At 42.5% G+C, this 26,760-nt stretch overlaps 1 protein-coding gene and 1 long non-coding RNA gene across 17 annotated transcripts in view; one reads left to right on the top strand and one right to left on the bottom strand.

Annotated features, from left to right (window-relative positions):
• Nucleotides 1-26,760, bottom strand: part of EPN2 (epsin 2) — a 39,244-nt gene that overhangs the window by 7,576 nt on the left and 4,908 nt on the right. For 6 of the 16 annotated variants that reach the window (XR_014933823.1, XM_085513937.1, XM_085513938.1 and 3 more), the window contains 5 exons: nucleotides 13,660-14,431; nucleotides 5,536-5,648; nucleotides 4,036-4,128; nucleotides 3,611-3,770; nucleotides 354-527 (listed from right to left, as the gene is read on the bottom strand). Coding sequence is in view for 14 of the 16 variants with exons in the window: in XM_085513937.1 (XP_085370063.1) it covers nucleotides 354-527; nucleotides 3,611-3,770; nucleotides 4,036-4,128; nucleotides 5,536-5,648; nucleotides 13,660-14,254 (1,135 nt within the window). In the remaining 2 variants the exon portion in view is untranslated. Of the gene's footprint in view, nucleotides 1-353; nucleotides 528-3,610; nucleotides 3,771-4,035; nucleotides 4,129-5,115; nucleotides 5,256-5,523; nucleotides 5,649-13,659; nucleotides 14,432-18,678; nucleotides 18,824-22,121; nucleotides 22,209-26,760 lie in introns of those variants that run through there. The other 10 variants (XR_014933822.1, XM_085513934.1, XM_085513935.1 and 7 more) reach the window with 5 other exon arrangements.
• LOC107320662 (uncharacterized) lies at nucleotides 21,155-23,464 on the top strand. The gene is made up of 2 exons (XR_001558342.3): nucleotides 21,155-21,397; nucleotides 22,152-23,464. It is a non-coding gene; the product is annotated as an uncharacterized LOC107320662 (long non-coding RNA).

Below are 26,760 nucleotides of genomic sequence, written 5' to 3'. Positions count from 1 at the left end.
TCTGCACAGCTATTTATCATGATGAAAGGTAAAATTATAGCAACATTCATTTCCAGAAATTAAGTCCTTGTCTAATTAAAAATAAAACCCATTTAAAAATGCAACGGCAGCAGCAGTCATAACAGCTCAGCATGCATCCACACGTACTAATAGAAGAATGTAAGAGAGCACCAAGAAAGCAGCAGCACAAACTCAGAGCTCCAAGCTATAGTAACTCCTGCATATTCCAAAGAACAACACTGAAAATTGTTCAGCACATTATTTAACTAAGCAATACAAGAAATAAAAACTCATTCAGATTTCTCTTTTTTTGTACTCCAGTAAGACACACATGGAATGAAACAATTTCTCACCAGAAGTAGAGAGCGGTTTGTTTGCAGGTGCTGGTCCCCAGGGATCCACCGAAGATTTTGCTGCAGTAGAAGATGGCTGAGCAGGAGCCCACGGGTCAACATTTTTGGACAGAGTCTGAGTTGCAGATCCTGCTGGTGCTGCCCACGGGTCAACGGAAGCAGCTGGTTTGGCACCTGCAAAAAAAGTCAGCAGCAACACAAGTCAGTGTAGGTTCACTTTGGAAAGCTTTCCTATGAGACCGAGCTCTCATTTATGAGCCATTATTGCCTACTAATGCTATACACAAGAAGGTGAAGCAATTCAGTATTACAAACACGGATCGAGTCTCAGCATCTATGTTACAAATGCAGAAGAAATAAGCAAACTAAATTCTGTGGGAGGCAGATGGGTAATACTAAGCTCCCATCTGAAACTGAATTTTAAAAGGCCTGCAGTTCCAACAAGAAATCAAACATGCTTTTGCTGCAAAACTTGCCATCTGAACAGAGAACACCTGACTTGCAGCCATCATCTACAACACAGAGGGTACTTCTGAACCTGTACACAGAAGGTATCTAAAAAGCCTTTTTGAAAGGTATGAAATATACAACATTTAGACTTGAACAGAGAGATCAGCACAGCTGTCAGATTCTTTTCCACAAAACTATTATTTTATTAAAATATCAATAGCTTCTCGAGCTGGCTGTGCTTTCTTTTATCCTCATTTGTAAGCACACCTCCTGACACAAATCTAAGATGTCCCTTTCCATGTTTTTAATTTCTAACCCTATGCCTGCACATTCAGTATTCCAATTTTTATTGAAAGATATTAACAGTTCTTCACTTAATAAATTCAGATCACAAACTGTTCGCAAGTCATCAGGTCCTGCACAGCCTTAGGGCTTTTCCTTCCATAAAAGAATGGATTAAGACCACAAGGAGACAAGGAAATAGAAGAAAACTTGTCTCACCATATGTAATTGCCTGCCAGTTTCTTCCTCCTTTCCCCTGTACTAATTGACTGCCCTTCAGTGTAGGAAGTATTCCCTTCAGGGAGTCTTCTTCCTCCCTCCACTATATAACACAATTTGGGTTTATCAAACCCCAGAATAAAATCCTTTTTAAGCTTTGCAATGGGCCAGGGCCCTGCTGGAAGGCATCACTCGTGCTTTGCTCCTATGATGTTCATTCCCACTGCCCCACCCTGCAGGAAAGCAAACCTAATGCTTTAAATACACATCCTGTGCCACTCTGAGGCAACTGAATCAGACAATAGATGAATATTCATTTCCTTTCCCAATGAAATTCGGACATGGTTTAATTAAATTAATTAATTAAACATGGTTTAATTACTGCAAACAACTGTATGATCTAAGAGAAGAACAGAATTACCCGTGCAGTACACAGCTGATGCCTTTAACCACCTTGTGGATTTCAAATCACAACTGAACACTGAAAGTACAAACAACCCACCCTCCTTTGCATCACAGTTCTGCACTACACACACACACTACGAAATCCAATTTGCTGTATTGGTCTTTGTTTCATCCACAGGTGGCAAAGCCTTGTTGTAGCTTCGGATCAGGAAATGCTCCAAATAAATCTAACTACTCCCACTCCGGTACTTAGATTTCCTTTATCTGCCCTCAGTGCTGAGTTACAAGCAATAGCACACAAGAAATGCTAATGACAGAGCTTCCCATAAACGGAAGCTTTCAAAAAAAAAGTCTCTTCCTTCATAAAGAGAGCTTACAAAATGAGAGCACTCAGGAAGACACCTTCCCTTAGCTTCCATTATCTCTGCTGAAACGCTAAAGCACAAGCAGGATTTGAGAAATACTGTTTAATGAGTCACTCTTTTATTGGTAGTCAAATTCATAAATCTCACATCTCCACGACTGCTCTTGGGAGCCAAGCAACCAGCAGGATGGAACAAGGGGTTGTTATACGGCGTTAATAAAGTCGGGAGCTACTGAGAGGAAACGCTACAGCTGCAACTGATGCAAGGAAAATCTTGTCAGAGGGTGATATATTGAGCACAAGACCGGACGGAGGTGGGTTTTGTTTTTATTTAATTCATGTAAAATTAAACCAAATTTCCATTGCATTGGGGCCCAAAACTTAGACTTGCTCTAATTTTGCACTTGCAGTTTTTTCACCAATGGAATCACAAACTGCACTTAAACAATGAGCTGCAGTTGTCCTAGCAGCTATGTGGGTGCCTTTAATGCCACCATGAGGGAAAACAAATGCACTTCAGTATTAAACTTAACAATTGTCATCATGACTGCAGAGAGAAGCACACTGACTCCTCACACAAACAGCTTTGCAGCACATTATAGCAGAGGTCCTTGAGACATCAGTCTGAGGCAGAACTGACAGAACTAAGCTGTTAGTCTTCAGGAAGAATGGTCTGACTGCACAAGAACACGCAGAGTTGTTGCCCCTTCCTTCCTCCCACCCCAAAAAATCCAGAGCCAACCAAAAAAAATAGATTCAACTGCAATTCCACAGACAGAGCTTAATATCTGCTGTGAGGAACCATCAGCTTTCCAAAGCAAAGGTGTAAATCCTTGGGCAGACTGCAAAGGCAGCAAAATAAATACGTACACAAGCAAACATGCAAAAACTGGGATTATTGCCCTTCAACATGAAACACTGGATCTTTCAGAAAGGAGCTCCACAAATTTAGTATCAAAAGATGTGAAGCTCTAAGACTATTTAAGAGAGTCACTTCAATTTTTCTTAAGCATAATAAGTAAATAAATTAAAACAGCTTAGTCCATTTCATTCTGATGGTATACACATCCCATTTCCCTAGGAGAGAGACTTGGCAGTTCAGAGCTACAGCCTTCCTAGCCAGATCATCCTGCTTAAGCACTATACTATATTAAATGCTGGCAAGAGTCTATATCTATGACACTGGACACAACTAGCAGCCAAAGCATGAGCATCTCCCCAGGGTGAGGCGAGCTGTTTTTGCTGTGCAAAGAGAAGACAAAAGCTTCACTCTTCTCCCTTTTCTTAGGATTCAAAAATGCGCACACAAAATCTCAGCTGTTTAACAAAGATGGAAAGGATTGCAACTTGCATTTGTTTCTGCCTGAAAATGAGTTAGAAGAATGTTAACTCTGGAGTCCAGGAAGCAACCAAAATGGACTAATCCATTGTGTTATCAAGCATGACACTGCACTGCTATTGAGAAACCTGGAAAAGTTCAACAATAAAAGGCAAGCACTTCTAAGATAAATGTTCTTTTCTGGCAGTAGTTCCTTACCAAATGATTGCCACGGGTCAGAGGCAGTAGCTGCAACTGTGGATCCTCCCCAGGGATCGGTTTGGTTTGCTACAGCAGCAGGAGGTCCCCAGGGCTCTGTTTTCTGTGGGGCCGGTGCCGATGAAGGCAGGGCATCCATTAGGTCCAAAAGAGTAGTATGCTGAGGGTAGGAACAATCTGAGCTTTAATCAAGAGCATTACCAACCTGAAGTACAAACCCATGAGCGAAGAAGCAATTTTTTTTTTCTCCTTTTACACACCTGCCATTGACCAGTACTTTGAAATTTAACCCGCGTGGAAGAAGTTTTAAGCTATACAACAAAGCAATCCCAAAAGCATAAAAATGCTCAGTATTAAGCTATTTTGTGTTACTGTATTTCAGCTTTTGGCAGCGTAACCAGGAATTTCTTAGTTGAAGGCACTACCTCCTTCTTTTTGGGAATTTTAATTGTGTCTCTGCGACTCTCCTCCAGAGCCATCTGTAATCTCAGATCATCTCCGCGTCTGAGGCGCTCCTCCTGCAAAGGAAATCAACACTGTTGATATAGACCATGAGCCTAGACTGTGCTGCCTGTTCCCTCTGGTGGGCGGCCCCACTGCCAGGACAGCCCATGTGGCACCACCGGCCTCATTGCCTGTACCTCATCTGCAACCCAGTGGGAGAACAGAGCTCCTGTGATCCTCACCTCACTCACACAGAGCTCAGGAGCAACCTGACCCCATGCCAGCAGCATAACTGCCATCATTACAATGTCTGTTTTGCTGGTTGAAGTTTACCCTTGTATTGTTTTACTCCTAAGGGGAAGTTATAAATGAAATGTTCACATTCAAAGCAGCACTGAAGGGTGTAGTGATGTAAGGTTTACTTTTGCTGGCTTCTGTCAGCACCTCTCTGCAGCTGACACAACTGATATAACTGCACTGAAATCCAAGTGAATCAATCTAGCCAATTCCACGCATATTTTGTAGATTTTTCACATCTGTCACCTACCGAGTCAGTGGTAGATTCAACTACTGCAAACATTTTTGCTTTCACTTGGTCTTTCTGAAGTTGACTTACTCCACAACTGGCATTTCCCTCAGTTTTTAAAGCTATTTCATCTGAAGTACTCTTGATTCGTACTTCCTTTAAATTCATTGCTTAGTAATGACAAAGTTTACAGGGTGATAGCTTCCTTTTCAAAGCACAGAGATCTTGATGTGAACATACAGCAGTATACTATGCTTGTCTCACAAAGCCTTTAAAAACATTATGGACACTCAGCATGGCAGATGTGAGTTTCCACTCAGAGCTGAGATTCAGCAGCTTCATTCTATATTAACATGCAGTAAACCTTATCCACAATTACAGCATTTACTCTGAATTCAGAATGAACCTCTTAAGAATTAACACATTAATAATGTAACAAGAATGATAGTTTAGGAGCTACATTATTTTAGAACAAGTTATTTATATATTCTAGCTCACTGTGTTAGATCACCCTTCTGTTCCAGACAGATCTTACCGAATAAACAGATCATTCAAAAATTCATTATAATCAGAATTCACTGGCATTTCATATGCTGGCCCCATTAAATGAAGGCTTTCAGGACTAGTCATGTTTTCAGTTCTTCCTAACTGAAAACACCTTCAGCAGTGTGATGATTAATATCTTCCCACACAACAAAGTCTTCTTGCAAAGCGACTGCCATCTTCCACTAGTCTCAACAGCACGAAGGCCATAGCTACTTTAAGAAAGAGATTTAAAAGAACAATAAGAAAACAAAACGAATGAAAGAGCATCATCTTCCAAAACGGCCTTAAGTTTTTTTTTTTCCTCTCCCCCTATTCCACCTGGAGCAAAGCCAAGCTGCCATTGCAAAGAGAGGCACGTAGTTGTAACTATGAAAGCATGAACACATGGGAAACCTACACGGGCACTGACCTGCTCCGCCACCTCCCGACTCATGGCCAACGCCAACTGCAGCTGCAGCTCTTCTTCCCCACTGGTCTGGGGCCGGGCCTGCTCCAGCTCGGAGGACACTCGAGGAGACGTTGCTGTTGGGAGGACAAAGCAGCAAATTTTACACGCTAAATACTAAAAAGGTGGAAAAGGTCTGATGTCTTCACTCCACATTCTCCCCACATTCATGCACCATCCTCCAAGGCCAATGGCAGCAGCACTGCAGGCAGCACCAGGCCATGGAGAGGACAGGGCTGCTTCCAGCATTAAACCCTCAGTACTCGGCTGAAGGCCAGATAAATTGAGAAGGGAGATATCCAGAAGGCAGTTCAGTAGCTTTAAAAGAAAAATGCTGCTGGGAAACAAAAGCTTTTTGTGCCAGCGAGACTGCAGGATCACCATGTCAGCAAGCTGACTGAGAGGAAGGCTGAGACCCTCAGCACCACAAAGCTTGGGGGGACGGTCATTAACTGGAGGTATAAAACAGATTCTTCAAGGACCATTTGTTAGTATTTCTTGCATCTTCTGATATCAGTTAGAATTTGCTGGGTGTTGGCCAATACCAGGGTAAAGCTGAATACCACCCACTTTTCTGTAAAATAATACTGTTTTCAATGGGTCAGATAAAGAACTATTCTGAACTGCTAAGAAGCAGGATCCTGGCCAAACAAACCAGCCTTTCAGTCTCAACATTTACAAAAATACTTTATCACTCTTTGCTTTAAAAAGTACCTTATGTAGGCCAGGGGTTACTGTTTATTTCTTCTCGTTGGCCAGTCTGCCTTTGGGTGTAGACTGTTAGCTAACAACTAGATGCTAAGCCCTCCTCATCCCCCCAAAAACCATCAGGCTTGGCATCTAAAACAGAATTCCTCAATACATAAACTACATTGTGCTGCTGTTTTCATGGCAGTAGCATGCAGAACCCCCATCCCAATGGGACGGCTCTAACAGGTTTATTACATACAACTTGCATACTCACTCAGATCATTTCCTAGCACCCAGATATTTAAGCTGAATTTTTACCTTAATTTATTTTAGCAAGGATGTATGTATTTAATGGCAGGAATGCTATTTACAAATTTCTGAAATATGTTAATATTTAACAAATCATAACCATATTTTTAAGCTAGGATGTCAAAATCAGGTTCCTTCACAGTAGGTTACCTGTCCATCCCACCCCACTCTGCTCCTGAAGGGAAAAATTAAGCACCAAAAACTCAGTTCCTCCAAGCTGTTCTGGTCCTGCAGCTTCCAAGCAAACCAGACAAGCTCCCTGGTGAAGGTGTTACTCAGACTTTAATTCCATCACTTTTCAAACTCTTTTTCATATAAAGCATCTAAATTTAGCCAGCTCTGCAAGCTCATTTTGCTCCCGCAGTCACAAACTGGCTCTCCTATATGTTATGTGGAATATTAAAGAGTCGGAAGGAATAAAAAGGACATCAGAGAACAGGGTATCTGACAGCATGGAAAACGATGGCCTTAAAACTTCTGCAAAGTCTGAGTATTCTCAAACACAGAAATAAAGAGAAATAAAAACAGAAGAGGATAAAACTCAACAGGAGGTAACTGAAGGTAGCACAGGACAGAAGAACTGAGGACTTTCCATGTTCGTTTATCTAATCAAGAGCAAAGCAGTGGGTATCCCATGTGGGTGATGCTAAATGGGACAGTGCTGTTAGAGCACAGAGCAGCTGCAGAGGAGCTGGCATCAGAACCAGCCAAGGAAGTTACCCAGAACATTTTCAACAAGTGGCCATAAAACCAACCTAAAGGATTATTATGTAACCAACAAAACGTAGGAGATTATGGGAAAGCACCAAGATAATGCTCAGAAACAGCGTCACACGAGAGGGAAAAACCAGAATATAAAAATCTGATTCCTGAGAAGGGAAGAACACAAATGTGATGATATGCTAAAAGAAGAACACGTTGGTGACAACCTTCTACAAACTGGTGGCATTACTGTGAAGCGATGGGGGTATACAGATAAACTTTGTTTAGTGCCAAGCCACCCGCTAACCGGCAGCCACGCGCTTAACGCAGCTGTCATCAGCATTAGCACCACTGCAAAGCATTACCCAGAAGTAATCTAACACACCAAATGTAATTCCAGTCATACAAATCCTAGTCTGATGGTTTCGTAACAGAATGCTGCTAAGATGCTTCCCCTCTGAGCACAGAGGATGTTTCCTGCGTTTATCTTTGCAAAAAGATTGAGCAGATTACGGTCGCTAAATACATCGTGTTTGCCAATACCATGGAGTGCAAAAAGCCATTTAAGATCAAGGGGCAAGAAGCCATGATATAAAATAACCCGAAATAAACTTCAGATACAAATGGAATTGGGTCACTTCCAAGGAGCAGTTTTCCAGCAGGAATTACAGGAAGGAAGATTCCTGACTGATTTCAAAGCTGATTTCACACACAAAAGGGACACGGCACAGCCACTGGGAAGCAGATGGCAGCTGCAGCAGGTCACGAAGGTCCCTTTGGCTTCTGTAACCACAGTGCTGGGGAAAAAGGTGGTTCCCTGGGCACCCTGCACAGGAGTTTTTCATCTCTGCTGACATAATTACATCCTACAACAAGTCAGCAGCTGATGGTGGAATGACTTTACAAGCGTATGAAATGGATTCCTTAAGTCAACAAACTCTTCCTTTAGCCTCACATTAAGGAAAAAAAAACAAAACAGAAAGCCATCATTAGAACACTGTCATTTTACACTGAAAGGAGTACAGCAGTGTAAAGCTATCTACATCAAATAGCAGACAGCATGGGTTGGTTTTCAAAGGACTAAAGGACATGGAGCACACTGCTCCTGGCAGTCAATGGCACACCACATCCAGCAGCATCACTACTCAAGTTGCTCAGCACCCCAATTGCCTTTCAGTGCCCACCATGTCCTGCTTTCACGTTTTTCCTTGCAAGGAGCTGGAATAAAGGTTATTGCCTTAGTGCCAGTTATCGCTGCCTCACAAAGACTCCCTTATCTCCCAGCACATGACAGTTCACTCAAATGCTTCTGTCAGATGGGACTCAGTAGATCGATTCTGACCTGCTAAGTCCTGTTTTGAGGCTGCTGTGAGAATTCGGAGGTCTGGGCTCCTCTCAGCTGCTCAGCAACAACTACAAGAGGAACGTAGCTGTGGGGAAGTCATTTCCAACCCCAGTTAATCACTAAAGTAGGATTCTGCTGCACCATCTGTCTCCTGCACAGGCTGTGATATCTTTTGTACGTACTTATTGGAAATGTACTTCATTTTGGCTACATTAAAAGCCCTCTGGAGATATCCAAAGGTTTGGTAAAGTAATGAGTTAAAACATATACACAGTGCACAGCTAGAAAGCAGAGCCACTGCCTACATTAGTGATTAAATCACTCCCAACATAAAAATGACAGAGTATCTTTGTAACAGAAACATGTGCTTGTTTGTTGGCTCCCCATTGCCACTCTGCACCAAGTGAAGAGTGGAAACTGCCTGGAAAATGAAAGAGCTTCACCTCTCAAATGATGTAATGCCATGTGCAAACTGCTTGTTCAGGGTGGAATCGTGCCAGCCACATTCCTGTGGAAAACTGATATGAGATGGGAATTAACAGCACCTACTGATGTGACATGGGGAAGATGGTCAGCTTTACTGCATGATTTCCACCTGTACTGAAGGAGACAGAGCACTTGGAAACTCTACTTAACACTGAACAAATCCTTAAGGTTTATCATATGGAGTGTTTTTTCTCTCAGATGATCACTACACCCACCTTAACAGAACAAATTAACTATATTTATTTAGATGAGTGTAAGCATGGAAGCCTGGTTACACCAATGCCACCTCCCAGCTTTGCTCAGGGCACTAAGAAAACACAACAATCAGGATTAAATCACACTGTCAAGTGCCACCCAAGAGAACACACACAGGAGTGTACCAGCCTTACTGCAACACCTCAAACTGCAGATGTCACCCCTACAGTTCATCGAGATTCATTGCTGGATGCTCTGCCTGATGTTCTTTGATTCAATAGAGATGTATTCCAACCTGCAAGGCTGCAGAACGGACTGTAAGGAAAGCAATAGCAGAGCATTCTGAATGTTGTCATTTCACACCTGAATTAGTTACTTCTGAATTATTTTCCTCTGCAAAGAAAAAGGGAGACAAAAGCTGCAACAGCTGAGTGAACACAAACTTGCTGATGCTTCACAAACCTGCTTTTGCAGAATGAGTCAACCTAATGTGAATAATTGCTGGAAATATTAAAATACATCATTTCAGCTAGGAAGACTGCTCCCAATATCTTTATACACAAGGTTAACAGACTTGGCATTTCACAAGGTCCACAAAAGCCCTTTTCAGTCCATCTTCATTCACTCCCATATCAATCAGGCCAGCTGTGTAATGAATCTGAACTCCCAGCCAAGCAGCCTACCTCCAGGCAGAGCACTCCTGTGAAATCAGGTCATGCCAGGCATGCTGCACTGCTCCAACTGCAACACATTTGTATGAGATCAGGACAGCAGAACGTGCACCAGCCGCGCTCAGCGGCACTTCTAGCTGCAACCCAAACCAAGGCAGCAGATGGGCTGAGGAAAGGATGTGTATAGCCTGAATTAACACAGCTCCTGAGTCAGGCTTAGAAGGACAGAACCTCCCAAGAAAGCAGGGCTTCTATAAACTTGGCTTTAAAACATGAAACAGTACAGGGGAGGACTGGTGTTTTACGGGGATCCTTTGAAATGAAGAACATGGGCTCTGCTGCTGTCATACTGGTGGCTCCAGTGAGTTCCCTGCAGTGAGCCTCTGCTTAAAGAACACCCGAAAAAGAGAGTTACTCAGTGAAGGCCTTGACTGAGAGCAAGAGTTCTAACAAAGGTCTGTGACAGCCTCATGTTTGGACTTAGAGCTCTATATAAAGAACCAGAATCCTATTTAAAGTGATTGTTGGCAGCCACAGATGGAACAAGGCTAGAAACAATCTGAAGTTCTCAAAGCTGGGTGACAAATATCTAGCAGAATGACAATAGATAGACACAAAGCCAGATTAGGGGTGGGGCACTGCTGATCCCAAACATTTCAAATATTACCCTTATATCCCTCCCACTCCCAGCCTGGTTAAGTTTTGGCACCACACAACTATATTCCCTTAACTTGAAACAAAACATCTGCCACCAGATTTCATGCAAATCTATATAACTAACTTACTTTCTAAAAAATAAAATCTGCATAACTTTTACATATTTTGTAATGGGATATTTCATTGTTTCTAACCTGAACATCAATAGTCCCTAACCTAAAGTTAGCACCTGGCCTCAACACATCACATACTGCTGGCAACACGGAGGTCAGGAGGATGGAGCTTCTGTACTTGTAGTTGCAAAGCATCTCTCATGGCTTCTATTTACACATCACAAGACTATAACTATAAAAGTATTAGAATTAGCTTTTTTGCTGATGACTATATCAATAGCAATCATCATAGGCCATAATGTGTTCCCAGAATTAGACAAGCTTTACAGCACAGAAATACTTGGGGCCAACAAAGACATTAAGGCAAAGCTGTGGGGAGAAAAGATTTTAATGAAATCTACCACACTTCTCCTGTGCATTTCTCACTTTTTCAAGCTGATTGTTGGAAGTCAGATGAATAGATCTACAAGGAAAAGGGGAAAATGTCCCTACCCACCACTGTGCCTTGCCTGCAGCAGTAAGGGACGATGGTAAATCACTCCAGAGACCTTTATCCTTAATTCCCTCATCCTACACATGCTATCAGTGCTGTTTCTATTTTTCCAAAAAGGATAATTTGGAACTATTCTATCCAAACAAAACCCTCTAGATCAAGATCGAATACAAAATCCAAACCATGTATGCACCGTAGACACAAGCCTACACACATGCTTGAGGAGCTGGAGAAGAACAGCAGTTTGAGCACTGCAATATTTAGTCAGTGCTGTACAGCTGAGCTACTCATCTGCAATCCCCATCCACTGTGCCTAGCCAGGAATGAAAGTAAGGTCTGCTACCACCACCACACTTAGATGAAATATTTCACTTAACCATGCCAATAGAAAAGCTGTTACAGACTTCCCCCAACTTTAATTGCATTGAAATACAAATCAAACGTGCTAAACCTTTAGCAAGAATTAGTGTACTTTTTCTAAGAAGCAATTCTCATGCTACTGGGAAAGATCTAAATTAAATCTAGATGCCTCTATACAGGAGAGTCTGTAACAAAGGAGGAATCTACAGGGGGAAAAAAAAAAGACAAGCCTGAGATTTCTAAAGCTTCTTAGGTACGAGCATTAGGAGGGAAGAGGGAAAAATGGCTAAGAAATCATTATTAAGATTGCTTTTCAGGTAGAGATAAGCAGCAAACCAACACACAGGCAAATGAGAACATCAAGTAACCTCACGCTCAGTACTGAGACAATGAGCAAACTTGCTTCCTGACATCTCGTCCCCCATCAAAATTCCTCAAATGTCCAAGGAATAACAACTCAGAAACACACCCTGCATTGCTCAACCCTTGCTGTGAGAAATAGCTGGGAGACTCTGGCAGCACTCAGTATGACAAACACCGGTTGTGTGCCCCAATTAAAGTATGAGCTGGTGAAGAAATAGCAGTGTGGGACAAACCAGAGGTGTGCTCAGTGCACCCTGGTGGCTGTTAGTTCTGTCCTTCAGCAGGTGTTAAAAACAATAATATTCCAAGCTATCTCCTTAAGTGGGGATCATTTTTTAAGGTCGATAAATGAGGTCTGAGGTCTACATGAAAGAAAAAAAGTGTTACAGCAGTGACAGAAATATGTCACCTTTAAAAAAATCACATTGAATCAATGCTCCAGTCTGGTGATTAAAGGAAACCTAAAATATTTATCATTCCATTGTTACAATAAGAGACAAAATAGAAGCTGCCATACCCGGTATCTTCACAAGCTTTTGGCTTATAACCCTGGGTCCTAAATGCATTTCCTTTCAGAAAAGCATTACTTTTCCTGCTTTTCCTCTACAGCCTTGATGAGACTGAGATATTCTTCATCCCAGCTTGATTTGTCCTGCCAGCTTCCTACTGCCTACCCCAAAACCTGCCCATACACAACACAGGTACTGACACCATTCCCACACTTACAACTCGAGCAGCACTTTGGGATGCAGGACATGAGAAACTGGAGATTCATAAAGCTGGTACTATCGATTCACCACACTGGCTCTGTTACAGACCCCCACACACTATAAGCATTCATTTAAAGAAAAGATTTTCCTTCAGAATTAGACCACAACCACTGACATTTCAGCCAGAGCAGCTTTCATCAGATCATTACTTATATTAAGAAGGATTTAGTGCCAACTCAGGCCTCTTCCTAACATGACAGGGAGTTCCCCCAAGCGCTGGTATAAAGAATCCATTCTTCCCACATCACTGTACTTTTCTGGAGGTCTTATTTATTTATTTTAAGAATGAAATACAGTATTTACTATTGATGCCAAATGTTGATTGTATAAATATCAAAATACTGACACATTCAAAGTGTTACTACTCCACGAGCAGCTGAGCAAGCAAGAAAAGCAATAAAGGAAGTTCAATCCCAATACTCTTGTTAAAATAGAACAGCAGCGCCATGAACTACCTAGCACAATGTGAGACAAACCTGCTATTCCTAACTTTCTTCCAATTACATTTAAAAGGGAAGAGAAAGAAAAACACACAAAAAAGGTCAAGTAATTCTTTTAAAAATAGGGAAAAAAGAAAAAAAAAAATCAATTAACCATCTCCCTCCTGAGATTGAGGACCTTCCACATCAAACACTGGAATGCATTCACAAATTCAGCTCTACAATGCTATGCTTGGGGACTGGCAGTAAACAACTGCTTTATAAATTGAGTTATATCAACACACACATCCTCTCCAGACCAAAAACCCAGCCCAAGAGACCCCAGTGCCACAGAACAGGACTTCTAAGATTCAGCTCTTGCAAACAGTACCTTAACCCTTCTAGAAAGCACCACGTTCTTTCACGTCTAATGGCAAATCAAAATAGAAAATATCTCAAAAAGAAAAATAAAATAAAAAGAAAGAAAAAAGCTTTCCATGTTTGCTTGTACTTACAGCCATGATAGGATGCTGGGGAGCCTCCAGACTTGCCATACTCCTGCTCCGAGTAGCTGGTGGACAAGTTGGGTTGACTGGAGCCCCGACCAAAGGTGATCTGGTTGCTGCCCACCCCGGTGGCCACCTGAGCCATGCGTTCTTTGGTCTTCAGTGCCTGGGCCCTCTCTGTCTTCAGTCGCTCGTCATCCTTCAGCAGAGACACGAGCTGCTTGGATTTCTCCCTTACATTGATGCCCTGGTCTTTACCATCTCGATCAATATACTGGAAATCTTTCAACGTTTGGATAGCAAAAATATTCTCTTTACACTGCTGAGCTACTCTCTCAGAACCAGTTTTAATCAGGTAATCTAACAGAGTAAGAGCCTTGTACACATGTCGCCAGTTCTTGCCGTGGTCATTGAGTCGCTTCCAGATCATGCTCATAATTTCAGAGAAGGCCACAACGTTGTAGGTCAGATCTGCTATTTCAGTCATCAGTGAACTTGAGGGACCCCATGGGTCGTTGGAGGTCGCTTCCCGGACTTTGATTTCGGCCTCCGAGTAATTGTTCACAATGTTCTTCATCTGCCGCCTAATAGACGAAGTCGTCATTTTTATTTCCCTTTTTAATAGGACAGACGTTAGAACACAAAGAAAAGGGCTATATCTGCTCTTCTATGAACGTTTCTGAACTACGACGAATCCGTATCTGTGGCTTATCTGTAAGAAGTTCCACTACAATCATTTCCTCTCTTCAAGAGAATGACACGAGAAAATGAAAATCATGACCTAAGCAAGAAAAGAAAACAAAGCACAATTAGTTGTGTCTTCAATTATCCCTGCTTGGAAAGCAAACTGGATACACTTCTGAGCAATTCTGTTAAGAGCTGAATGATGAATTTTCTCTCCAAGTTTCTTAAGAGAGCCACATTTTGGAGCCAACTTGTTCCTCCCACCTCAAGAATAAGGGGTAATTACTGCAAAGTTGTGCTATAAAACAATATTAGAGCCCCGTAACATCTGAGCTGCTGAACAACATGAAAGCAAGAAAATCCCCATCCTGATGCAAAGGTAAAATCTGAAAAGGGAACCAAAGCCCAAGAAATAAATTGCCTCGAATTTTTAATTCCAGGAAATACAATATTAGCATCCAGAGTTTATGGGAAATCACATTAGAGCTGACAGTTGCAGTCTGCTCCCGTTGCTGCAGTAATCTTGTGCTGAGAGAACAAGAGAATTTCCTGCAAGTTAACCAAGCAATTTCCGAGGCCCCAGACAAATGCAGAGCACCGGGGTCAGGGCAGAGATCTTGAACCGTGCTCTGTGTTTGCTCCAGACCCAGGGAGGAGCACAGAACGATGCACTCAGCTCAAGGTGACCTTTAGTGCTAAGCAGATTACAGGGGAATGTTTTTTTCCAAATGCATTTCCTTTGTGCATTTGACAGCAGTCACCAGACTCTCAGTTTCTGCTCTGCGTGGCTTTCACATGGCACAGAAGAATTTTGAATTACATGAAAATGGAAATGTAAAACCAAAATGACCAGCAAGAAAAGCCAAGGACAAGCTCTGGAGCTGGAAATCTGCTTCAGTTATTTTTTAATGTCATTGTTTCAAGTCAACTGCAGCCTGTTAAGCTTTAGAATATGTTACTGGAGCAAAATGGTAGAGTTTGCTACAACATACACCACTTGTTTGAACAGTAAGCATTGATTCTATAATGGTATTTGACACAGTAACAGAGATTGCATTCTTAAGACGTCCCCTAACATTTCTCCACACACCCAAAAGAAGGAACCAGCTCACTTAACAAACAACATGGGAATGAAGCAAAGCACAGACTTCCTTCCTAACACTGTTCCCATTCTTCAAATTGTTATCATGCCTTTTAAAATGAAAGCAGAATTAAGTGTCAGCTCAGACAGCAGGCAGCCCTATAATGGCTTCTTCAGCACAAAGCCACATATCCTCCCTAGAAAACCCCTCAGTTTGGCTACGACAGAACAACTCCAGCTTGCTGCCCAGTTACAGTGATGGAAAGAAAGGACCCATCCTCTCTGGGAGCATCCCCAGAGCCTCAGCAATAAGTAAGAAGGATGCTCCAAAACTAATGCTTCCTATTTTATTGTGTTGAGCCACACACAGTAGCGCTATGACAGTAGAAGTTGAACCTTCCCACCAATGCTCCATTAAATTACATTGGAAAAAACAGCTTCTGCAGCTGAGCATTTACTCTACCAACCAGTGCTGCTGTGCTCTTTGTATCTATTGCAGTTTCCATGGAAATAAATAGGAAGCCTTACTTTTGGAGTGACCTATGTAGAACCATGTAATCCCAATCACAACACAGCTGTGCAAATCCACAGCCTGCAGCTCCATGAAGGAAAAGTGTAGTTTGCTACAAGGCACAGACAGTGATGGGAACACGAGTCATGGCTCACCAAGTTCCTCATTTATGAGCTTCATTTTATTCTACTAAAAATGCAGAAGGTGATGGGAGTGGAAATAGGACATTTGCTTTTTTCTGTTGCTTTCCCTCCCTCCTCCCCCATGTTTGATTGTAATATTTGAGACTACTTAGCAGGAGCACTGAGCCTCATTGAGAACTGTGTCTCTTCCACTATCACCAAAAGGAAGTGTCTGGCCCTATTACAGATCATGGAACATCCAACAGCCCATCTTACCGGTAAAGAGATCAGAAAGAGCCAAACATCCCTATTGCAAAGAAGTGAGAAACCACTTCTAATGCGTAATCACATTCTTGTACAGAAAGCTCGGACTGTTTCAGAGACCTCAGTGAATCCACATCCCACAACAAACCACCAGGAAGCACAATGCACTTGCAACTTCAGCACAAATCTGTGTTTGCACGCTTAACACCAGCGTTGCAAGGACAGCAGAAAGCAAAAGCGGTTGGTTGTAGCCACTGTCCCCTGCCAACAACAGGAAAAGCACCATCAGCTCGAGCATGTTTCTTTGGGTTCTGCAGAGGGAAGAGGGGGCTCTTGGCTTGCTCAGCTCAGGTGAGCCTTTCAAACCCTGCCTCCCTGCCTCTGATAGAAAAGGAAATAGAAATGAAATAGAAAAAGAAATGTTTCTGTAGGCAACTAAGTGAAGCTTTCCTGCGCTACTGAAGGTAATCCAGAGGGCAATACCTAATTTCCTTTTCCCCATGTCAATAATATCATTACACAAATAATCCCAATGAATTCTCATCGTGTTTTAGACACAATGTGCAGAGGGAATTCCTGACTGAACATCTCAATAGCTCTCTCACAAGAGATTCAACTCACTAAATGAAGGAAACCATATTTAATTTGCTGAGACTAACGCAGAACTGAGGCCAAGCCACAAAGTCCTTAATAAACTCAGTTCAAAGAAGCAGCCACACGAACCCACCTAGATGCAGACTTACAGCAGAATCCACTCAGATCTCAGGAATGCAAAACCCAAACCAGGGTTTGTCTCCACTGATAAATGCCCTTCCCTTCAAGCCTGGAGGTGAATATGTACACAACCCAGCTAGGTATGGAGCAGAGATCAATAGAAAGCTTATCACATCACATGGGCAAGAAAAAATGGTGAGAAACTACAGTAAAGATAAAAGTTTGTCAGAAATTTGTATTTAAAAAAAATTACTGTGAATTACAGGATATACACTGAACATTTAATCTAATTTATGCATCAAAAGTTGTATTTTTTTTCCAAGTCACTAATTGAATCATCTTGCAGTTTTCAGACGGTCTCTACAGACATCTTCATTGACATCAGAAGATTTCCCTTTACACACGGAAAGATAACCACAACTTTCAGCCTTGAACTCACACTGCAGTTAAGCAAAGAGCTTTTGCTGTCTAGCACCAAACACTCCAAGAGCCCTGGAAGTGCCCAGGACAGAATCACAGAATGACCCGGGTTGGAAGGGACCTCAAGGATCATGTAGTTCCAACCCCCCTGCCTGGCAGGGCCACCAAACATACGCCTTTACTAGATCAGGTTGCCCAGGGCCCCGTCCAACCTGGTTTTGAACACCTCCAAGGACGGGGCATCCACAACCTCCCTGGGCAGCCTGTTCCAGGGCCTAACCACTCTCCTAGTGAAGAACTTCCCCCTAACATCCAACCTAAATCTTCCCTCTTTTAACTTAAAACCATTTCCCTGTGTCCTGCTATTGTCAGCTCTTTCCAAGAGTTTACTCCCCTCCTGGCAGTAAGTTCCCTTCAGGTATTGAAGGGCTGCAATGAGGTCACCCCGCAACCTTCTCTACTCTAGGCTGAACAAACCCAACTACCTCAGCCTGTCCTCATAGGGGAGGTGCTCCAGCCCCCTGATCATCTTCGTGCAGGAAGGCCCAGCAGCAGCTCTGTGGGCAGCACAGAGCTTGATTTCTGAGATCTGAGCACACACAAACTCTGAGATCTGCTCTCCTTCTATTGGGGTGAAGTGACAGAGGCAGGTGATCCTTAGGGAGCTGTATTTTAGGGTATATCTGAGACCCCAGGGGCTGGGGAGTGCTTCACACCGGGCTGAAAAGAAGCAGGTTGAAAGGGAATGCTGAGCAAGGGAGAGTTCCCCCAGACAGAAACTCACCCCACACCTGCACAGAGCACAGTCTGCCCACAGACGCATCTCTAGCCATAACCATCAGCCAGCAACTATTTATGGCAAAGGAAAAGGATTCACATCTCCTGGCACTGTAAATTCCCACCTTGCCTTACTAATGGTAGCTTGTCATGTGTACATTTCCCTATTTATAAATAAGTCTTATGAAACAACTGGATGACCAAAAGAATATCGCCAGGCTGCCCACAGTATAATATCCTACTGTAATACAAACGTGGCTCCCAAAACCAAACAGGAAGAGGGGAGACTGTATGTTGCAACGGCCTGAAGAAGAGTGGGAAGAGAAGCAAAGAAGCTTGGCACTGTGCAGACGAGCCAACAAGCAGCACACTTATTAGCTCTCTCTTGCTGTTATACAGCAGAGAAAACAGCAATTCGTGTGAATAAAGCAGTAAAATGAAGACACTGAAATTACCATCAATGCCCTTCCTTCACTTCTTTAGGAAATGAATTATAAACACAGATTGGCAAATGGTTTGAAGAACGGGGTTATCTCCAGAAGAAAGGTTTGATTTCCATTTTACACAGTTTAAATGCTTGTCCTCCCCTTCGTTTAATTTCTGAGAAAAGGAAATGGTTCAAAGTTAGAAGTTTTGGAAGCCTTCCACTCCCTTTTACAAACGAGAGAACAAGCCCAGCTTTCACAGACAGCAGGTGGCCGAGAGATTTCTTTAAATCAAGAGTTAATACTGATAGATCCCCTCCTTCAAATGATGCATATTCATGAAGCCCAAGGTTCGTTTCTCCACTGATTCCACAGCAGTGCCAAGTCCAACCGACCCAGCCACAAAGCAGAATCACAGACACAGATTTGCCTTCATTTGCTTCTACTCCTTTGCCACCTTCTCTTCCTACAAGCCTACCTAATATAGGAGGGCAGAGCTGAACTGATAAGAGCACAGCAGTACTACCTGGACTGCAATAGTTCTGCATTGGCTCACACCTGGCTTTGCTGTAGCACAGCTCTGCAGCCCCAGCCATGCTCTGAAGTTTGCCTCTGCCAGAGCTGTGCAAATCACCGCAACAATCCAAATCCGACCGACGCTGGAGGTCTAATTTTAGGATTACAAGCTTTGACAACATCTCTTTAGAATAACACATCCATCCTTTTACAGCTAGGTCAAGTGTCATCGACAGTACTGGCTTCTTTTTATGCAGCAGACCACAGTTTATTTTCCACCAGTCATACAGCGAGTACCGGGCGTGTAATGACTAACAGAATATGGCAGAATTACCAAACAGCATAAGGTCAAGTCATTATGCACTGAATCAGAAATGCTAAATGCAAATTAATCCAACACGGCAGTGAAAATACCCACCCAAACTCTCAAAAGGAATCTGTTCTCCGGGGATTACCTACTTGAATGAAAGGACTTCATCTTTGATTCTCACAAATAGAGACGAAGAATAATCACCCAGTTCATGCCTTAGAAAAGGGCAGTAATTTGAAGTAAATAGTTTACCAGCTATTCTGAGCAGTGTTTTCAAATGAATTAAAGGCAGTGGGAGACATTTCCCTCTTTTCATTTTGGAAGGCAGAAGGAAGACATCTCATGTTGTCACCAGAGGACGTGCCTTAGATTATCACCGATTACAGAAGCCCAGCCTTGCTGCTCAGGCTGCTTATGGGGTGAGGGGCACAGGCCACAGGGCAGCCATCACACCTCCAGCAGCAGCTCAGAGCCTGATAAATCACAGCCCAATTACCAGGGCAGTGCAATAGTACAGTGGAAAAGCCTGCAGGACCAAATGTTACCTGCACCCTCAGTTCTTACACGATCACAATTTTAGAATGTAACCGACAACCATATTCATATACATATTTGAGTTACTCACCAGATGTTACACTGGGGAAGGTACTTGCTCCTTACAACTACACAAAGATCTCGTTAACTCAATTCGGTTTGTGCTTCATTACTACGAAAGCAGTTTCTCCTCCCCACCCACACACCACAGCCATGCAACCACATTAATAAATTCAATAGGCCAAAGGCAAACACTCATCATGACACAGATTAGGGAAGAACACTGGTTTAACTCTCCATGCTACAACAGCTAGAAGCTGAGAGACTGATTAATGCTTTGCGTTACAACATGAATTCCTATTTAACTGTTTGAGGAACAGTCAGATCTGCAAAGCCATCATGGTTCACACAACCAAAACACCATGTCTTTCTCAGGTAACATTTGTATGTGTATCAAATACCAGCACAAATGGAAGCCTGTAAAGAAACCAGTGCTTGATTTAGTATCTTAGCCACCTTCTCCAATGCCCATTCACGGGGTATATAACTTCAAGTGCCACCCGACACAGCCACCACACTTGCACACTCCTCTTGAAGCACCAACACATGGATTTAATTCACCTATAACACACCAGTAATAGTTAACATGAGGTTACTTGATCCCTAAAAAATTAAGCTACGTGCAGATGTACGCCGTGACTAATTAGGCTGCAATAAGAGGGAAATTTATAACCTAAAATTCTCCGTGCGTGGAGATTTTGGCCAAAAATCAGAAGCTCCAGGGGAGGAGCTGTGTTTTCTGACAGATCAGGTCAGAATTAATCCCAAGGTCACTCAAATTACTTTGAAATACAACCAAGGGAAGTAACATTCATTTCAACAGCGCTCCCTAGTTACAATTCATGAGGCAAAAGGTAAAGCTGCACGTGGAAGCTCAAATGGCTGCAAAGACAGCAGCTGAGCCCTGGGCCCTGCCTTCAGCAGGTAACACTATGAACTGCAAGCAATCTTGGTTCTGCCCTTCCTACAGGCTGATTTCAGCTATCTGTCCTGTAACACATGTTCATCTTTCCCTCTTATTCCTCCTTATCTTCTCATACCATACACTTGCTGTTTCCCAAATATTTCTCATGCACCCAGGCTGCTGCTCCTCTGTCTGCAGCCTGACTTAGGCTGGGGTCCACTAACCACACACCAGCACTCACAAGCACGGCTAATAAGTCATGTTGATCTGCTTCTGTGCTGCCTCAGATCCCGATTCTGACCTACATAAAGTCGTCTTTGATGGAAGGGAATCACTGGAAGACAAACAAATCAACCCACCTGACACAAGGAGTCCTTGATTTTTCTTCCTTACACTACTTATAACTTTCTGCTTTCTTCATTCAGGTACTGATAAGGATCCTCCTATTTCCTAATGTAAATATTTCTTTTTATCTTTATTCTTATCCTGTTGATTGCAGTGGAATTAGGAAAATAATCTACATAGATGATGCCGGAGAATCCCATGTTGTCCTCTGCAGACATGCACCAATTTTAGCTGTCATCATGATTGCTCCATGCTTCTGAATCTATCCTACAGCATCAATACTCTACCTACTCCCTACCTATTCTGGACACTCAGATGGAAAATGCTCTGAGTGGGAGTTAGCTTGCTCTTCATACAGAGGATGACAAAGACTTGTTACTAAAAAGCATCTGCATCTGTTTCATTATTAAAGGTCATCTTCTTGCAGTCAGCTCTCGCAGAGCACACGTAATAACCCTGTTTTGATACCCTGCCTTAAGCAGTTCTGTTCATGACCTTAGGATTCCGTATACCCTGTAAGGAGCCCCAGAGGCACAAAGCAATACACAGCACTTGTAATACAAACGTCAAACCTCTGGTACTTCAGAGATGCATCTGTTATAGCTTAAGACATGATTTTCTTTGTTGTTGTTTGTTTGTTTTAAATAAATTCACCACGTAATACTACTTTCTGTCCATCCCTGATGGCTGCCTGCACTGCCCTGTGGATTATTCTTTTAACCACCTTTAGTGCAGATTATTAAAAGCAGTCTCTCTTTCTTTTTAGATTTATGAACAGAACAAGAAAGTGACTTAAAAACTCACCCACTCCATTTTCTAATCTTTTTTTTCCAGAGCGTTCCATCTAGTTCGAATGCACAGCAGACATTCTAGCCCATTAACATCCATCAGCTAACAGAAGGGTAATGAATTCATCAATACTGCTAAAACGCGTGGGTACAGGATCATGCTGAATCATTTAGTAACTACATTTGCAGCAAGAAAAGCTCAAACAACCCGCCCTGTGCTGTCAGCAACCATCTTCCTGAAGGAGGAAAAATGAACGAACTAAGCTCACCCTGAATCCTGTTATGCCTCTTGACAAGGCTGGCTGTGTCCCTACACACAGCACTGCTGTGCCAATGAGATCTGTCTGCTCCCACTCACCCCTGGACATCAGCTGCTTCCGTCAGACCACCTGGATACTTGCAAGAAGCTTTCATTGCTCATTTTCCAGTAAATGACACACGGACCTGGCTTCCCCCTGCTTGTTAGCAGACTTAAAAGCCTTTAGAACAGAGTTCTCAGGTGATAAAGGAAAATAAAACTAAAAGCAACCATGCGTAGTTCCAGCAACACCAGGTTAACACTGCCATTGTTAAGTGTGCTACAGATCCACATCCAGCTTTTACTTGCTATTTACAAAGCCAGGGAGGGACCACCGCCTTCCAGCAACAAGTCGTCCCAACAGTGCTCAGTTCCAAACACACATAAAGCAAACAGGCCCCCAGATCAATTGGCCTTCAGAGAAAACACTGCCAACAAATGTGGAAGTAGGGCTACTAAAATCCCAGCCAGGACTAAGGGTAAAGCATCACAGGTAAGAGGAACCATATTACTGAATACAGAAGTATCAAGTTATTGTTCTCATAACAGTGAAAGGAAATGGCATCTACTCTTTAAAATAATAATAATTAATAATCAGATTTAATAGTTCTAAGAAATAAAATGACCTTCAAAGTGTACATTAGAAACTACCTTGCTTGTTTTGCCTTGTCAGTCCACCAGGTCTGGTCTTCTCTGTCTCACAGCAGGTTTATAAATGATATTTTATTGCACTTCTGTTTACACTTTCAGTTTTTATGATATCTACTCTTAATTAAGGCCCAGAATAAGCAGCGTTTTGTTAAGGCAGCCTCCACAAACCCAGTACCATTAACTCAACACTCAGTAGCTCAGCTTCCTTAATATAGATAATGCCTTAGAATACATACACTTACACATGTGTCTACATATCCTTAACTCCCACAGCTTAATTCAATTAATACTATTAAATCTTTAATGCTCAGCTTCAAAGGCTTTTTAAAATTTTTAATAGCTCTCATAGGTTAGCATGAATGTTTTAAGGCTTTTTACTGTATTTTAAATAAACTCATCTTTTCTTTCCACTTTTGATGTCTGCCCTTCTGACAATGCTCTGCTCTCTGAAGCTCCTGGCACCTTGTTTGCTGCAAAAAGACGACATTACAAACTCCAAAAGATATGTTAATAGCTGAGCTGCAATCGGGGACTTTTCCTCTCACCTGCCCCCCAGGCTGGGAGTTGCCCATGGAACTGCTTTAATCAAAACAATGTGGCAACCCGAAAGGAGAAAGGATGCAACAGTAAGGGAGGGGACTCTATTTGCATCTATTTAGCATGAAAGCAGCGGGCGGTGCTTAATTCTCCTTTACTCTGCTTTCCCATCAAAGGAGAAAATGGCAAAGATACTGTGTTTTATTAAAACGGTTCAAATAGCAGTTGAGGCAGAACACAAGCTGAGACTCACAGAGCGCGGGCTCCACAGCACTTAGAATCACTGAACCCCCTGAATTAGATGGGACCAAGTGGGATCCCACCCTGTGCAGGGCTCAGCACCCTGCATGGCCCCAGACACCACCCACCTTCATCTGCTCAGCTTCTATGCTCTGAGGTTGGAAGGGAAGCACGGTGCAATTCTTGATGGTGTATTTAAGCATTTCTATGCAGCACAAACAAGAAGAAAAGGAAAACAAACAGATTTTCCTCCTCCTTTGAAGCGTATTTTTCTTCTGAATTAGAAAGAAATCCCTTCTTAAAATAAAACCCAAAGATCAGCATTTCCAGGGACAGGAAAAGCCACTATGCATTATATACACTATCCACACTGACAGAAAAAAAAAAAAAAAAAAAAGAAAAAAAAGGCTGAAAACCCTGGCTTTATCCCAAGGCATCCAGACACAGCCCTGTGCCGGCACGCACACAACAAAGACGTTGAATTCAGGATGTTCAAGCATGTTTCCTTCACTTACACCTGGTAAGCTAACAGTACCAAAGCCCAACATGTTATTTTTGGCATTGACTGCAAGCGACCAGCCCATAGACCCTTCATGTCCAAAGTGTGGAAGCACTCTGTGCTCTGCACCATCTGGGCCGTAACCTCCGAACAGAAAAAGCCCCTCAGGAAGCATATTAAAAATGGTATAACGAGGGCAAGCAACAAAACAGTCCTTCTTTATATCTCCAGTGCTTCAGCAGCCTGCAACATCAGAATTACCACCACAGCACTGCACGTTGCAGATACATACCGTGTTCTGCTTTTGAAAGCATCCATAAGTACTCTCTTGGAGGCATCACGTATTCATATTATTGGGAAATTAATCTAAGTGGATGCTCTTAGTTGGAAGGCAGACATGGAAATGTCGGTTGTGCTGTTCACTGTGCTCTAAGCAGCAGGCGAGGGAAAAGGAGATTATTCCTCACTTCGTCAAACATCCAGAAAGGCAGAGGTGTCAGAGTGCCTCCATGTATCACAAAAGGGGCAGTGATTTGTAAAGTTTAAATGCAACACTTAAGCAGTTCAGCAGACTAAAAAAGCCCCTCACATCCTTTTATTGTATACCTCAGTGCTTCTCTGTAATAAAAGTTTAAAAGTGAGTTTTAAAGTGATTTTGTTGTCACAAAAGCATTCATCCTCTGCTTTCCCTAAAATTCAAGAATTCTAAACAAACAAGAGCTGTTACAAAGCTTTCTGTACACTGCCTCCTTATTAACTCTTCCCAAGAGAGCCATAAGCACACAAACAAGTATCTTTTAGACAGGTCATCTTTAAAAAGCACCCTCAGAAAGCAGTTCTTTGGATGAAAAAGGACTGAAAAAGTGGGACGTGTAACTGCAGCCCAACACAACGCCCTCCTGTTCTGCAGCACACAGAAATCTGTGCCTTCAGAATATAACAGGAGAAAACGACAGACACTCTCAATAACTGCACCTGCAATGTTCAACATTGATTTCCAATCTCTGTTTGCACGCTCCTAACAAGGGAAGCACTTAGTGTCACACTGTTTATCTGAACACATTCCAACGCAGGCATTATCTTTACTTTCTGAGGAACGCTCTCCCAAACTGGTACCGAAGTGTAACTATTCTGACCTTTGGTCAACAACAGCAGCAACAATATAGCAACGCTTCTCATCACCAATAAGCATTTCAAGCCATTAAACAGAAGAGAATTACTGCAAGAAGCACAGCATTACAAGAAACAATCATAAAACCACGCAATAAGCCAGTACATGCTCGGAAGGTGAATGTTTTATCAGATAACAGATGCGAGTCTTATGCTTTCAAATGGCTTTTGCACAAAGAGGTTTTATCAAATGATGAAATACCCAGACTGGAGAGCTGTGAAGACTCACCACATCTCCCCTGGATCTGCACACTGCTGGAAATGCAGGATTCCAGTCTCTCCCTTAACAGACATAAGTCCTCACACTGCAGCCATGTCACCAAATGGTGACGTGTTTCACTGATTAATGAGCTAACTGAATAATTCAAAGCATTGAAGTTCTGTTTTTCAAATAATAATTCGAGTGCTCTCCTTCACATGCAGCACATGACAGAGGGCGGCCTGCTTGGCCATCAGTCAGAGGGCAGGCAGGCACATCACAAGTTCTATTTACAACAGAAGGATGAGGATTAATTAACAATCTTACATTTTTGCTGATTTTATAGGGTTAGGGAATGGGGCTGGATCAAACATCTGCTTCTTACTGCTGTAGTCACAAGCCTTATCCCTCTGCAGAGCTGGATCTTAACAGAAAGGCAGCAGCACCAGCAAGTGGGTCAACAGAACAGGCTGAGAAAATCCTGACTGCTTCAAAAGAAAAATACAAAGCAGGAGAATGGTCAAACCCAAACACTGCTCAAGTCAGCTCACCCCGTTAGCAACACACAACTAACCAGTCCCATACACACTTCTTATCTGCAAGGAAAGATGTCTGAGGGAGTCCTTCATGGCTGCGTCTCAAGGGAGGAAGCTGCTTTTAGACATACTTTATTTTGTCTATCCCTGAGGAATATCAGGACTGTATCCCAATTATTTTTGTGGGTTTCATCTGTGAGGTCCTACAAACAAAGGTCTTATTTGTGAACTGGACAACCCTTACACTAGTGAGCAATTACTCATGCAATCAGTCCCAATGAAGTCAGAAGGAACTGTTTGGGAAAGAAACTGCCTGCCAACCTAAGGGTTGCACAATCAGAAAATAATACAGCAAAAACACAGAGGGGGATAAATTGCATCTGACAAAAACTACAACCAAGAAGTAGCTGGCAACAGATTGTTATTTAAGTACAAGGAAGTGATTTAAACAGGAGCAATTGTAATAAGATTATACGATTCTCTATTAAGATTCTTAAAAGGTCTTTGTTCTAGCAAAGCTATGAA

Source organism: Coturnix japonica, chromosome 13, assembly GCF_054131305.1.
Source record: "Coturnix japonica strain WE chromosome 13, WE-NBRP24, whole genome shotgun sequence".
Taxonomy (NCBI): Eukaryota; Metazoa; Chordata; class Aves; order Galliformes; family Phasianidae; genus Coturnix; species Coturnix japonica.
This window is presented reverse-complemented; position numbering and strand designations above follow the sequence as displayed.